At 41.9% G+C, this 13,644-nt stretch overlaps 1 protein-coding gene across 1 annotated transcript in view; it reads right to left on the bottom strand.

The window, feature by feature from the left end:
* The window catches only part of THSD7B (thrombospondin type 1 domain containing 7B), a 393,302-nt gene that overhangs the window by 36,740 nt on the left and 342,918 nt on the right, over positions 1 to 13,644 (bottom strand). The window contains exon 16 of the mRNA XM_044438217.1: positions 13,356 to 13,509. Coding sequence (XP_044294152.1) covers positions 13,356 to 13,509 — 154 coding nt within the window. The remainder of the gene's footprint in view (positions 1 to 13,355; positions 13,510 to 13,644) is intronic.

Here is a 13,644-nt window from a genome sequence, read left to right as displayed (position 1 = left end):
AAGCAAGTGACTAGGAAGCAACTTCAGTCATTTAATAGCTTCAGAAGTTCAAAAAGGGCAATGATGTCAGCATACACTTGTAAGTGTCGTAACCTGCTGTAGTTCATCCTGACGGTAATGACTCTGAGGCTAATGGGGCTACTCAAGTGATTAAGAGGACAAAATTATGCCATAAAAGAGTGGCTAATTCAAAGCCATTTGACATCAGCAGCCCCACCATCTTTGATTCCAAAGGAAGCACAAGGAAGCAAGCCAGAAAACACAAAACAGGGGCAAAACACACCTTATGCATTCAAATATTGAACTTTGGCCCACATTGGAAATTGAAAGGCACATTCTTGCTTAAATGTCACTGATGGCAATGGTTTCAGTCCTAGTCATGGGAGGAAGGGTGGAAATCAAGGGAATTAAACTAGGTGCCATTGGCTGGGTAAGAATTATAAGTAAAAAGTCTCTCCTATTTTCATAAATATTGAGGGTTTTCTGACAACGTCCTTCCATAAATCACACTGAGGGCTCTATTTTTTCCATTTAAAAGCTCATTAACTACAGAGACAGCAGTTCAAAAACAGCTGCTTTTATTGCCTTGCAGCTGTCACTGACAGCAGAACTTGAGCGCAGGAGACAGGCAGTGTCAGAGGGACAGAGAAGCCTCATTCTTTCCTCGTGAATATTCAGAAGAAGACTTGAGCTCTTACAGCTCAGCAGCTACATGCTGCCATGGCTTTGCCTGAAATGGTTCTGGCACAGGGCCAGGGGACTGCAGTGCGGCTATTCCTGCCCCCGTAACACTGCGAGATGGAGCTTGACCCCAAGTGCTTTCTCCTGGACACCTGCCAGGGCAGACTAGATTCCCCGCCTTGCGTCAGACAAGCACTACCATTCTCTTATCATTGCCTGTCATCCTGTGTTATGTTTTCATACGGCGAGAAACCTTACCGCAACCTCTGCTTTTGGCTGTGGAATGGTCACCTGAACACCTAGCATAAGGCATTATTTTTAATTACCTGAAAACGAATCCTGCTGCAAAGTGTTTACAAATTGTTTATCATCTTTCATGCAGTTAATTTGATTGCTTGTCCTTGCAGGCAAGAATACCAAAGTAAATGATTTGCAAAGAAAAATCAAAGAGAGATACCATCGTAGATGCTCCCAATTAGTGCTCGACTGCATTTAGTTTGTTGTGCTGCAGTCAATCGATGCTTTGAAGAAAGAGAGGGTGGCTTCCCTGTGACCACTTCTGCCACCTTGGGCATGAGAACATGCTTCTTGAATGTCTTGCAGGTGACTCTGCCTTTGAATCAATTCCCATCCTTTCGGTGTGTCATATAGAACCTTACTGAAAAGCTGGGCAGGGTCAGGCAGGGATAGGGCGGGGGAAAGCAATCAGCATATCATTCTTCCTCTGCCCCCATGCCCTGCCCAGCCACTGCAGCTGTCCACACTCTGATGCTTTTTCTGCAGTGGCTTCATATAGTTTGCATGATAACTCAGCTCACCATCATCTGCACAGTTTATTGTGCAGAATATTCTTTTCTCTGCATGCTTTCAGCTTTAAGGGGCCAATGACAGCAGAACCTGAATGGATTCCCAAAACAAAAAATGAGGTGTACGCACTTGACTAAACCTCAGCCTTCATGGGTGGGTTTATTAACAAAAGAAAAAGGCCACGGAGACTTTTCACTCCCTTATTAATTCCCCTGTTGGTGCTGGTGGTGGGGAATTTAAGGAAGCAACCCTTGTTGGAGAGGAAAGTTTAATCCTCCTCGTCCAGAGCATGGGGGTTCAGATCCAAATCAGAGGCTTGAATACTTACACTAGAATGAATAAAAAAGATAAGACTGGATGATGAGCTTAATATGTCATTTGACTTGAAAATGAATTGGTTTTATCTTGGATCTTGTTTGTTAAATGGTTTTACCCCAACCATTCCTATTAAGCCCACTAATTTTGCACTTTTTAACAAGTTTGACCATAGCAATGTGTTCATGGGCAAAGTAGAAGTGACCTGCAATGGAAAACTGGCCAAGTTGCAAAGGAGCTGTTCTATCTGAAAGTATTCCTGAGGGGCTGACATGTTATGTGCGGTAATTGTAAGCACATTCCCCATGAGTGCTCTAGGAGAGTTTTCAAACTACTTCTTCATATGGCCCTTACAACGGTAGACTACAATGGATGTAACATGCTTGGTAGCCCTGTAATTTATCGAAATGCTTGCATATGGCACCAGGAACATGATATTTAACAAGCTATTTATAATGAAATGATGAAACTCGAGGCTTGCACCATGGAAAATGCTTCTGTAGATAAGGGATTTGACCAGTTTTAACTGCATAATGAACCATTCATAACAATCTGCATGCAGATGTGAACACTCTGTAATAATTTAATAAGCTATTTACAAGATAAGCAGCTTTTTTTAAAGAAAAAAAGTAGCTCCACACAATTAATCCATAATGGTTTTCTGAACTCCCCCCTCCCCTAAGCCGTTAATCACTGGCAAAGAATGAAACTCACTGCATGGACAGGGGAGTTGGAGAGAAATGTTCAGCTTATGTTGCATATGAAGGGTATGCAACATTGGTATATATTATACAACAGTATTCTATTGTCTGTCAGTGAAAGATCAAGCAATATTAATATAAGCATTAATATTATTAGGAGACTTAAACTTGATTGATTTCAGCTGCTTACACTGGAGTAAGTCCCATTGAATGCAATGGGGCTTAGATCTGAGTAGACATAGACAGGATTGCTCTGCAAGCCACTTACACTGGAGTAAGATAGCCAGTGTGGTGTGGTTAAGGGTGCAGGACTGGGACTCAGGCGACCTGGGTTCTAGTCCCCACTCAGTCATGGAGCTCACTGAGTGGCTTGGCCCAGTCACAGCCTCTGAGCCCAGGCCACCTCAGGGTGGTTGTTGGGAGGATAAGACTGAGAGGAGGAGGAGAATTGTGCAGGCTGCCTTGAGTTCCTTGAAAAGAAAAAATGGTGGGATATGAATATAAGAAATAAATACATGGAAAGAAGTTTTACTGAAATGCACGGAACATGTTTTCATTTAATTGGCCAAGACATAGCTTCTGGCATGCACTCAAGGACTCTGCTGTACACACATTAGTGGAGAGCACCCCATTATTTTCTGTGCCAAGGAAGTGTCCACACCGGGAATGGGACAGATGCTGTTTTTGTGGTCTACTCATGTGGGACATAAAGTTGCATGGAGCTTCTCATATTACCCATTTTGTTTATTGACCGGAGAAAGTCAAACTTTAAATTGCATTCAAATAATGCTTCGGAAGCTTTGCAAGTGTTGGAGATGCACCTACATGTTGGCTGGATCCTTGCAGAATTTCTTTTGCCTCTATGCATTTCTGAGTATATAAGTATTCACAAGCAGCCTAAAGCCTTGGGCTACTTTTCTGAGGCAGGGAGTCATGGGGATGGGTAGAAGGATCCCAGCAATGCATGGGGGCAACCTTTCCTTTTGTATCAAGGCTCGGTCTTGATCCTGGTATGGCACACAGATATTCCATGGCTAAAGCTATTGGCTCAGTCTTGGCTTTTCCTGGGAAAGGCCAGGATAGAAATTTCCTGAGGCATGTTTCCATGCACAGTTGCATACTTCATCCTGAGTGTCATGTCTGGCTGAGGGAATGCCATGTCTCCCAGTCCAATGCCATTGCCACACAAACTGTACTAAAAAATTGTGCACAAGAAAATGAACGAGAGTGACTTATATCCCACTGCCAGAAAATTATGCTGGGTCTTGATTTGTGCAAATTCAAAAAGATGGTCTAAAATTTCCAGATGCCGTAGTTCAAAAATTCTTACATGGAACCCTGTGCCTTATTCCATTTTCAAAATCATCCACCTACTATTTCAGTAATACACATCAAATTTATGAGAATACAAACTTACTTGATATTCAGGTCTATGAAGTTATTGCTGATCCACAAGGAGCAGTAGCATTTTTTCTTTCATCTGTTTCCCATCCTACACATTTACATAATTAAATGAACTGTTTTCAAACCCTCCTGAATTAGCTGCTGTAAATGTTAATGGTTGATGCAAACAAGGAGGCCACTCAGATGTAGTTTTGGGGGTTATCAATTGTTGTAAGCAAGAAAGCTGACAGCTGATACAATAAATCTGAGATAATTATTTCAGGGACTTGTAGTACAACTTGCATATTAACTCAATTTAAGAATGCTTTGATGAATTCGACTGAAGTCAATTAATTACATTTCCAAGTCAGATAAATACAGTCAAGACACTACAGGTATTGCCATGTTGCCTGAACACGGAATATTCCACTGGAGATGATAGACTTTCAGTTGCCTGTGCAGGAGAAGCAAAGCAAATGATGCTGTGCGAACATGCTGCTGTAGCTGGAATTAATAGGAAATCTCTGAAGAAAAAGGCGCTTCAGTTTAATTTGCTAAATATTTATTGAAACAGACAAGACATCTATTCAGTCTTGATGCAAGTATTCCCAAATTGATCCTGAGACAGAAAGAAGAAAACTGAATCTTTGACTGGATTAGAGATCTTTAAAATAATAATGATAGCAATGGGGAACAGTCAGGACAAACTGAAGTATACAAATGTGTGTACAACAGATTTTTGTTATTTAAATGGCAATGGGGTGAGAGGCACCCAGATCACGGGAATGAACCACTTCTCCTGCTGTTCCCTCTTGTCAGAGTGACAACCCTGAAGCTTCTAGTAGTATTGGAATTGAAGTTTCCATTGGGGCTAGCAGAAGTTTTGATATAATGAGCTTACTGGGCTGTAGAGTGCAGAAGGAGGGTTAATCCCCTCCCCACACACACACACACGCCATGCAGCATGGTCTCAATCACTATCAGTCTGCTTGTCCGTTAGTTAAATAAAAGAAAGCAGACACACAATTAACACATTGCCTAGTCTGGCCCTTGAATTGGAATGGTCCTTGCTGCAAAAGGTGCAGTAACAACTTGCAGTTATATTCCCAGGTATTAAAGTTACTTCCCAGGAACGCCAATCCATGGAGTTATGTTGTGGCACATGTACACCTGAATCGTATTCTGTTTGTGAGATCAGTTTCAGTTTCTGAAGCTTGAAGATGTGGGAAAGATGCTGTATGATCCACCATATGCTCTCTTGCGTCTTGCTCTTCATGGCTTATTTGAGCTAGCCATGGGGGACTGACTGGATGCATCAGGGGAGCGGTGACTGCATCACTGCATGATGGTGTGGCCCCGATTGCCTTGAGGGACTGGTCTGACCACTCCTGAAAGAAACGCTCCCTGGCTCCACAGATCTATGGCAACTGTGTCACCAATACCCCACTCCTGAGTAAGGTACTTGTAAGAATGGTGGCATCTCAGTGGTAGGCACTCTGAATGTCCGGATCAATTCCAGTCTGGATTCAGGCCCGGTTTTGGGACGTAATGGGCCTTGGGCACCCTGGTTAATGACCTTCTTCAAGGAAGGAACAGGAGGAGGACAACCCTATTATTGATATGGGATCTCCCAGCAGCTTTTGATACCATTGCGCAAAGTATAACCCTGCCTCTCCTCTGAAAGTTGTGACCTGGAGATACCTTTTCAAATGCTTTGACACGTCCTTCACTGAGTGCCCTTATTAGCCATTCCAAGATGACTGGAGTGTTGCCATGCGATGCCTCCACGGCAGATGTTCTCAATACTCATTCCCACCCTGTTGAAGAAACCACCTCATGCCATTCAAGAGGCAGACAATTTGTTACCTTTCAAACACCTTCTGAAAATTCACCTATTTACTCTGACTTTCCCGAGTTCATAATTAAGCCATGCTGTTTTATTTTACGGCTCCTGCATTGTTTTGCATCATTATTATTACACTTTATGATTTGCGATAGTGATTGTATTGTTTTAAACATCCTATTTTAAATGTGATTTCAAATAGGATTTCAATATTCACATGTAACTGCTTAGGGACTTTTAAACAATTTCATGGCATACTAAATTCAGAAAAATAAATAAAAACAGCCAAAATTAAACCCTTGAATGTGCTTAATTTAAATAGAAGGGATTTAAATGTGTGCTCTTCTCTCCCACTGAAACCTATGGTTCTTCTTTGGATAGTTCATGTGCCATATTATTTGTAGTATACTCATGTTGATCTTTGTTAGCTGCAAAAATGTGCAAGTTCAGGGGAAAAACCAACCTTCAAAAAGTCTCTGAATATTAGGAAACTCACTGACACATGCATCATTTGAATATGCCACTACTGATTAACTCCTGCACATTACCGCTGAACTTGTGAACTACATCAACTGAAAAGTGTTGTTTCAGACAATAGGAAAACTCTGCCATCCTTGACGGCCTATGCAAGTCATAACCCTTTCTGGCATTCATTGATAACTAATAGGTATTTGTATAAACTGACTGCAGTTTCTGAGCGTGAGAGGGTATTTTACAGAAACCTCATCAACATTCATTTAGATTTTCTCCATCTCAATTCTTAGCTTTTAGGTGGGTTAAATATCACCCTTCCAAAGCAATAGTTTCCCAGGACTGAGCACTCTCTGTCCAAAGGCCAAACTCAGTGACAGGATGTTCTTGGGGTTGCTTCCCAGCGGTAGGTTTGTGCTGACGGCACAAGGAACTGGACCAAAAACGCAAACACAAAAACAAACAAACAACAGTATGTTGTAGCTTAAGGCTCTTAGTGCCAGTAGCTAAACTTTAGGGGAGACAATTCAGCCTGTCAGAATGGGGAGCGGGGAGTGTCAAAGCTGGGGACCGTGGGATGGTGTAATATGGTGTCCTGCTACAGAAAGGGGTTGGACTTGATGGCCTTCAGGGCCCCTTCCAACTCTTATTCCATGATTCTATGAAATGGTTGGTGGTGTGATGAAAAGTGGTGGGCCAAGAGCAGAGAGGTGGCTTCCTGGGGAACCCCTGAGGCCAGGCTGGGAGCATTGGACAGCCAGTCCGGCCCCCTCCGCAGAGTCTCCACACCTGTTTTACCCTCAGAATGTAGCCTAGAGCTTTTCTCTCAAGCTTCCCTGCACTGTTACTCACGTTCAAAACACAAAACACAAACATTAAAGCAAAACAGATCAATGCGACAAGAATACAACTGAGATAAAACCTCTATTGGAAGGCATATTTGGCAGTAGTGATATTTCACTAATAGTTTCTAGTCTGGTCTAGTCCCAGGCCTTTTTATATATTAAAATCATATTTATTTTATTTCCTAGTAATAAGAAAGAAACAAAAGCTGCAGTCTGATTAGCAGATTGTACATGCATCATCTCTTGGCAACTCTGAAAGGCTGTTGGCCTTAACAAGCTCTACTGTTTAATTGGTGACAGAGATGAAATATTTCCATCTCTAACAGATCTTTTCCAGGCCTACATTTGGCTATTTTTGCTGTTACTAAAATATGTTTATATCAACAAGGTTTTCTGTATTTGGCTTGCAAGATACACATGAGAAAGGAAGCAATCTTCAAATTGATACTGTGCAGAAAGATACATTTCTGTAAAAGAGGATCATGAAGGTAATCTTTATCTCACTGAGCTCACCCTCCCCTGAAAAAAACCTCCTTAAGGTAGAGAAAGATCTTTCTAGAGAAAATTGGTCAAAAACCACTGTATCCTATGAGGAAAAAGGAGCTTATCAGCCACATTCATATTTAGAGAGCTAAAGTAGAAAAGGTCCATTGCTCTTGAAGATTAATAAAATGCCTTGCAAATTTATGATCTTCATAGAGACAAATGCACTTTGGACACACTACCAGATCCTACTTTTATTCATCTGATATCTTCCCACCTTTCTTATATGGTATTATTTAAAACTATTTATGAGGTGTAATACTTGTACTCACTCTACAATAATCCCAAAGCAGGGTATAATTAATAAAACACAATCAAATCATACAACATGCTGGCTATTTCATTGAGCATTTACCACCCAAAGAGTCACTTGGACCAAAGCTCTGATGAAAGCAGCAAAGCATGAGTGGATCACCTTCATTTAGATGTTTCCCTTTGTACAGACATGTGTGGTGACCCAGAATATCACTGGAACTGCCTTTATATATACTTAGTTGTCCTAAGAGCTAACAAGGGGACTGCTCTATAGACAACCAGCATGAGAAGCAATTTGTGCCTGCCACCAACATTAAAAATGCTTAAAAGCAGGCTATTAAGCTTGATGGATGTGTAGACTGGAGACACACGTGCTGTGGTTCACTGCTTTAGAATGGAAGCAAAATGGATATTAAAGGGATTAGTCTGAAAAGCATTCAGTGTGACAATGGCAACATAATGACAATGACAGTATGACATTGTCAACATCATAATCTTGATATAGCCTAGAGAGAAGATTGCTCTAGAGAAGGTAACTTTGCATATCATGATGTTTCAGATAGTTAGATCCAGATCCAGATATAACCAGCCTCTTCTGGTCTAGAGAAGTCTTGGCACTTGGTGGCCAGAACAAAATTTCCAGTTGTTATGCAGGATCATGGTACAAGTGCCAGACAGGGAGCATAGATGACTTTGCTGTCAAATCTGGACAAGTTCGCTCATCATAGGACAATCTGGGGTCTATGATGAAGCTGTTTAATCAAGGTCTCATTATATTCATGTATATATGTGTAGAGGATGAAGCTGGCTAGCCTTTAAACTTGCAGGCAGTGAATCAATGCTCTTTTTATTCTGCTGTTGATTTCTAATGCATGTACAATGTGGGCTGCTGGCCAGAGTGTGGGGCTGGGGCTCAGAAGACCTGGGCTCAGGCCTCCATCCAGCCATGGACCTCCTGGGGCAAGCCGGGGACACCCACTGATATTCCGCCAACTTTCCTCACAGGATTGCTGCTAGGATTTAGTGGTGATTAGGAGAGCCATGTGAGCCTCTTTGTGTTCCATACAAGAAGGGGGAAGATGGGCTATAAACGGAATAACTAAATAACACACGGTGCCTGGAACTACATCAGGACAAGGGAATTCAGGAAGGCTGAGCTCTTAGGAAAGAAAGCACCTGGCCCCTCCAATGCAGGGCCTCTCCCACAACCCTGGCGTAGTGTGCGCCTTGCTGAAATCGTGCCACATATCAAATGCTTGCTCCCTCATGGGATTTTCTTCATGAGAAGCCATTTCAGCTGCGGCTGCGCAGTTGAATTCTTTGGTCAGAGGATGTGCCACAAGACAGAAACTGCATCAGTAATGAGTCCTTCTCTTGATTAGAGATACCTTAATTCTCAGTTCATTCCTTTAGCCTGCACTGTGCAGAAAATAGGATCACCGAATAAATAAAGCAAGGCACTCCTACACAGCCTTACCTGCAAGGATGCACTGATCATTATTATTTCCCATAAGTTGTTATAGCCATGTGCAAACACTTCAGCGTTGTAGTTATTAGCCTGCTTTACCTTCATGTTTTCTAGCTGCATTGCATTACATCTTTATCAAGTGCACATAAAACCCTTCTGGCCATATTCTTTCAAGCTATTTCACTGAGTCAACCCCAATGGCAATAGCATCATGCATATTAGGTTTGCCTGTGACTATCCAACCACTCTCTATGTATGTTTGCATGTTGATTTTCAAGTTAAGAGCTTGTATTGATTTGTTTAACTTCCAACATCTATTGCTACAGTATCATCTGCAACTGGATTCTTATACATGTGGGAACAAGTGACACTGCCAAGTGGAGCTTTGAAGAAATCACATCAAAACTTCGAAGCTTTAGGGAAGAAAGTCAAGATCTTTGCAGCCCAGGTAGTTTTCTCTTCAAGCCTTCCAGTTTGAAAAAGAGGTATGGGCAGGGAAAGAAAAATACTGCAAGTGAATGCCTGGCTAGGAAGGTGGTGCTGACATGAGAGATGTGGGTTCGGGGACCATAGGCTACATTTCCCGGAAGGTGGACTGCTGGCAAGGGGTGGGTTGCACCAGAGCAGGACTGAAAAGAAGGTATTTGGCCACAGCATGAATAAGTCTATTAGGAGGGCTTTAAACTGAATCCTGCAGGGGAAGGAGAAGTACTCTTGGGCATTACAACAGGCAAAGGCTTATGCACCACAACAGAGGGAGCAGCTTTAACAGTGTCCAGTGGTCTTCCAAAAAATACAGGAGGAAGACTTGTGTATAAAGCATGTGGTCTTTGATGTCTGTGTACTAATGTCTGGAGTATGGGAATGGGAGTACAGCCTGAACTTGAACTCTTAACACAGGAGGGTGATTACAACATGATACATACAACTCAAAACTTGGTTGGATGACTTCCATAACTAGATTCAAAAATTAAAGGATGTAACCTGGTCAAGTAGAACAGAAGGAACAGAAAGGGAGGCAGAGTTGCACTATATGTTAAAGAAATGCTGGTGCACAGATGCACTTAGCAGCCCCATTGAGAGCATCTGGATTAATATAAATGGAGCAAGGAAAAAAGGAACACAGTGGTTGGAGTCTATTACCGGCCATCTGGTCAAAAAGAAGGTGAGGGCAAAAGAAAAGACATTCTGAAAATTTGTGAAAAGGAAATTGCCAGTGTTTCAAAGAGGTATGATATCATCATTATGGGAGACTTTGATTTCTCCAATATCTGTTGGAAGACAAATCTGCCAAACCTGACCCCTCCAAGAGATTCCTGACATTTGTTGCTGATAACGTTCTCCAACTGAAAGTGGAAGAATGAACAAGCGGAATGGCAATCCTTGACTTGATACCAACCAACAGGGAAGACCTAGTGGACAAAGCAACAGCTATGGGAACAGTGACCATGCCATACTTGAAATCTTGATTCTAAAGGAAGCAAGAGACAAATGTAGCCAAGATGTACCCTGGATTTCAAGAAAACCAATTTTAATAAACTCAGAACAATGATAAGTATAGGCCCATGGCTCTAATGAAAAAAGGAGTCCAAGATGGGTGGGAATTTTTTAAAAAGCAAATTATTAAGGCAAAATTACAAACAATTAAACAAGGAAAAAGGATAGAAGACAACAGATGAAGCCCATGTGGCTTCACAAAAAGCTTAGAGATGATCTGAAGACAAAAAAGGGTCTGTGCTGAAAGTGGAAAGAAGGCCAGGCTACAAAGGAAGAATGCAAGCTGGTAGCATGGAATTGCAGGGAAGGCATCAGGAAGGTTCAAGATAGGAATGAACTTGGGGTAGCAGGGAATGTTAAAAGCAACAAAAAAGCCTTCCGCACATATGTCCAAAGTAAAAGACGGAGGAAAGAAAAGCAGTAAAACTACTCAATGTGGACAGCAAACATTAACAGATGACAAAGAAATGGCAAAAGTGCTCGATTCTTTCTTTGGCTTAGTCAACTCCCAAAAGATCTATGACCTTCCTGAAAAAGGGGAAGTACAAGCTGATGGAGCAGGATGGCAGTTCAAGCTTGATAGACAAATGGTCAGGGATCATCTAATTGGGTTGAATTAATTCAAATCTCCAGGGTCCGATGAACTCCATACGAGAATCGTAAAGGAGCTGCAAGAAGAACTCTCAGAAGCATTGTCTATTATTTTTGAGACATCATGGAGGGCAGTGGAAGTGCCAGATGGCTAAGGAAGAGCAAATGTTGTCCCTATCTTCAAGAAAGAAAAAAGAAGAAGAAGAAACCTGGGAACTACAGAACAGTCAGTCTGACATCAATCCCTTGGAAAATTCTGGAGCAGATTATAAAGCAGTCAGTCTGCAAACTTCTTAAAAACAATGCAGTGATTTCTAGAAAGCAACATGGGTTTCTCAAGAAGAAATACTGCCACACTGATTTGATTTCAGTTTTTGATTGGGTAACCTCCCTGATGGACTGTGGAAATGCTGTGGACATAATCTATCTTGAATTCAGTAAAGCTTCGATGAAGTGCTTCATGTTATCCTGATTAGCAAACTAGCTAGAAGTGAGCTTGATGGTACAGTGAGCAGGTGAGTTCACAGTTGGCTACAGAATCAGGCTCAAAGAGTGCTCATCAATGGCACTTTCTCAGAATGGAGAGAGGTAACAAATGGGGTACTGCAGGCTTTAGTGCTGGGTCCGGTGCTCTTCTACATTTTCATTAATGACTTGGATAAGGAAGTGCGGGAAATTATCATATTTGCAGACGACACTAAACTCAGTGGGATAGCTAATTCCCTGGAAGACAGAAAGAAGATTCAAGCTAGTCTGGACAGGTAGGCATGCTAGGCTGAAAACAACAGAATGAAATTCAGCAGGCACAAATGCCAAGTTCTGCACCTAGGAAAAAGAAACCACATGCATCATTAAAAGATGGGGAACACTTGGCTCAATAATACTGCAAGTGAGAAGGATCTTGGAATTGTTATATCACAAGCTGAATATGGGCCAACCATGTAATGAGGCTACAAAAAGGTAAAATGCTATTTTATGCTGCATTAATAGAAGTATCACTTCCAAATCTCATGAAGTACAAGTTTCCCTTTACTCAATCCTGGTTAGGCTTCATCTGGAGCACTGCATCCAGATCTGGGCACCACAGTTTAAGAAAGCTGCATACAAGCTGGAAAGAGTCCAGAGGAAGGCAACAAGGATGACCCAGGGTTTGGAAACAGAGCCCTGTGAGGAGAGATTGAAAGAACTGGCCATGTTTAGCCTTGAGAAGAGAAGACCAAGGGGAGATATGATAGCACTCTAAAAGTACTTGAAAGGTTGTCACAAGGTGAAAGGCCAGGATCTCTTCTTGAACATCCCAGAGTGTATGAGATGGAACAATGGGCTCAAGTTACAGGAAGCCAGGTTCTGGCTAGATATCAGGAAAAAGTTTCTGACTGTTAGAGCAGAATGACAATGGAACCAATTATCTAGGGAGGTTGTGGGATCTCCCACAGCAGGGGCAATCAAAATGCACCCGGACAGCCATCCGAGAAGGATGGTTTTACTTGGTGTCTTGCACAGAGCAGGGGATTGAACCTGATGACCTTCTGACCCCTTTCGTCTCTATTTTCTTTGATCACATGATTCTATTATTTTGTGCCAATCTAGCATATCTCATAGGTCTTCCACCATCTTGCCACCTGTATTAAAACTGGAGTCAGTAAGCACAGCACATACATTCTCTTGGCATATGAATGGAGCACCACCTCCTGAGATCTGCAGGAAAGTCTGCTTTAAGCACATTAAAAGATCAAATAAAGAAATTATGAGATAACAGAAGTAACAGATATTCTCCTCCGTATCTTCTTGTCTTCAAGCACAGAACAATCCTATAGCAGGTTTCCCTTTGGAATAGGAAATGACATTTCTTAGCCATATCACCTGAATATTGTGTATTTCTGAGCTTCACACACATAATTTGATTTCATTTTTTAAAAACAGCAAGGATCTGAAATGTTAGAGAACTGATTTACCTGTGGGCATCGACTCCAGTGGCCCCACTCAGACACCACACACTCACTGGGACAGTACAGGACACATTTTTGTGTTTCAAGAGGGGTCTCAGACTGATTACACAGGATGTTGGCTACGGTCTCACCATCAACATCTCCTGTGATGTTGACACATCTGGAGGAGGAAAGTATGGAATTAGTTGAGCATTCCATGGTGATCATAATGCCAAGGATCAGGTTCCAATAAACCAATATATTTATGTATGTATGCAGTTATTTACTGCTTTTGTATACCGTTCACAGCTATCAA

Source organism: Varanus komodoensis, unplaced genomic scaffold (assembly GCF_004798865.1).
Source record: "Varanus komodoensis strain SLA01 unplaced genomic scaffold, ASM479886v1 scaffold32, whole genome shotgun sequence".
Lineage (NCBI taxonomy): Eukaryota > Metazoa > Chordata > Lepidosauria > Squamata > Varanidae > Varanus > Varanus komodoensis.
The sequence above is the reverse complement of the archived record's forward strand: the minus strand, read 5'-3'. Positions and strand labels throughout refer to the sequence as shown.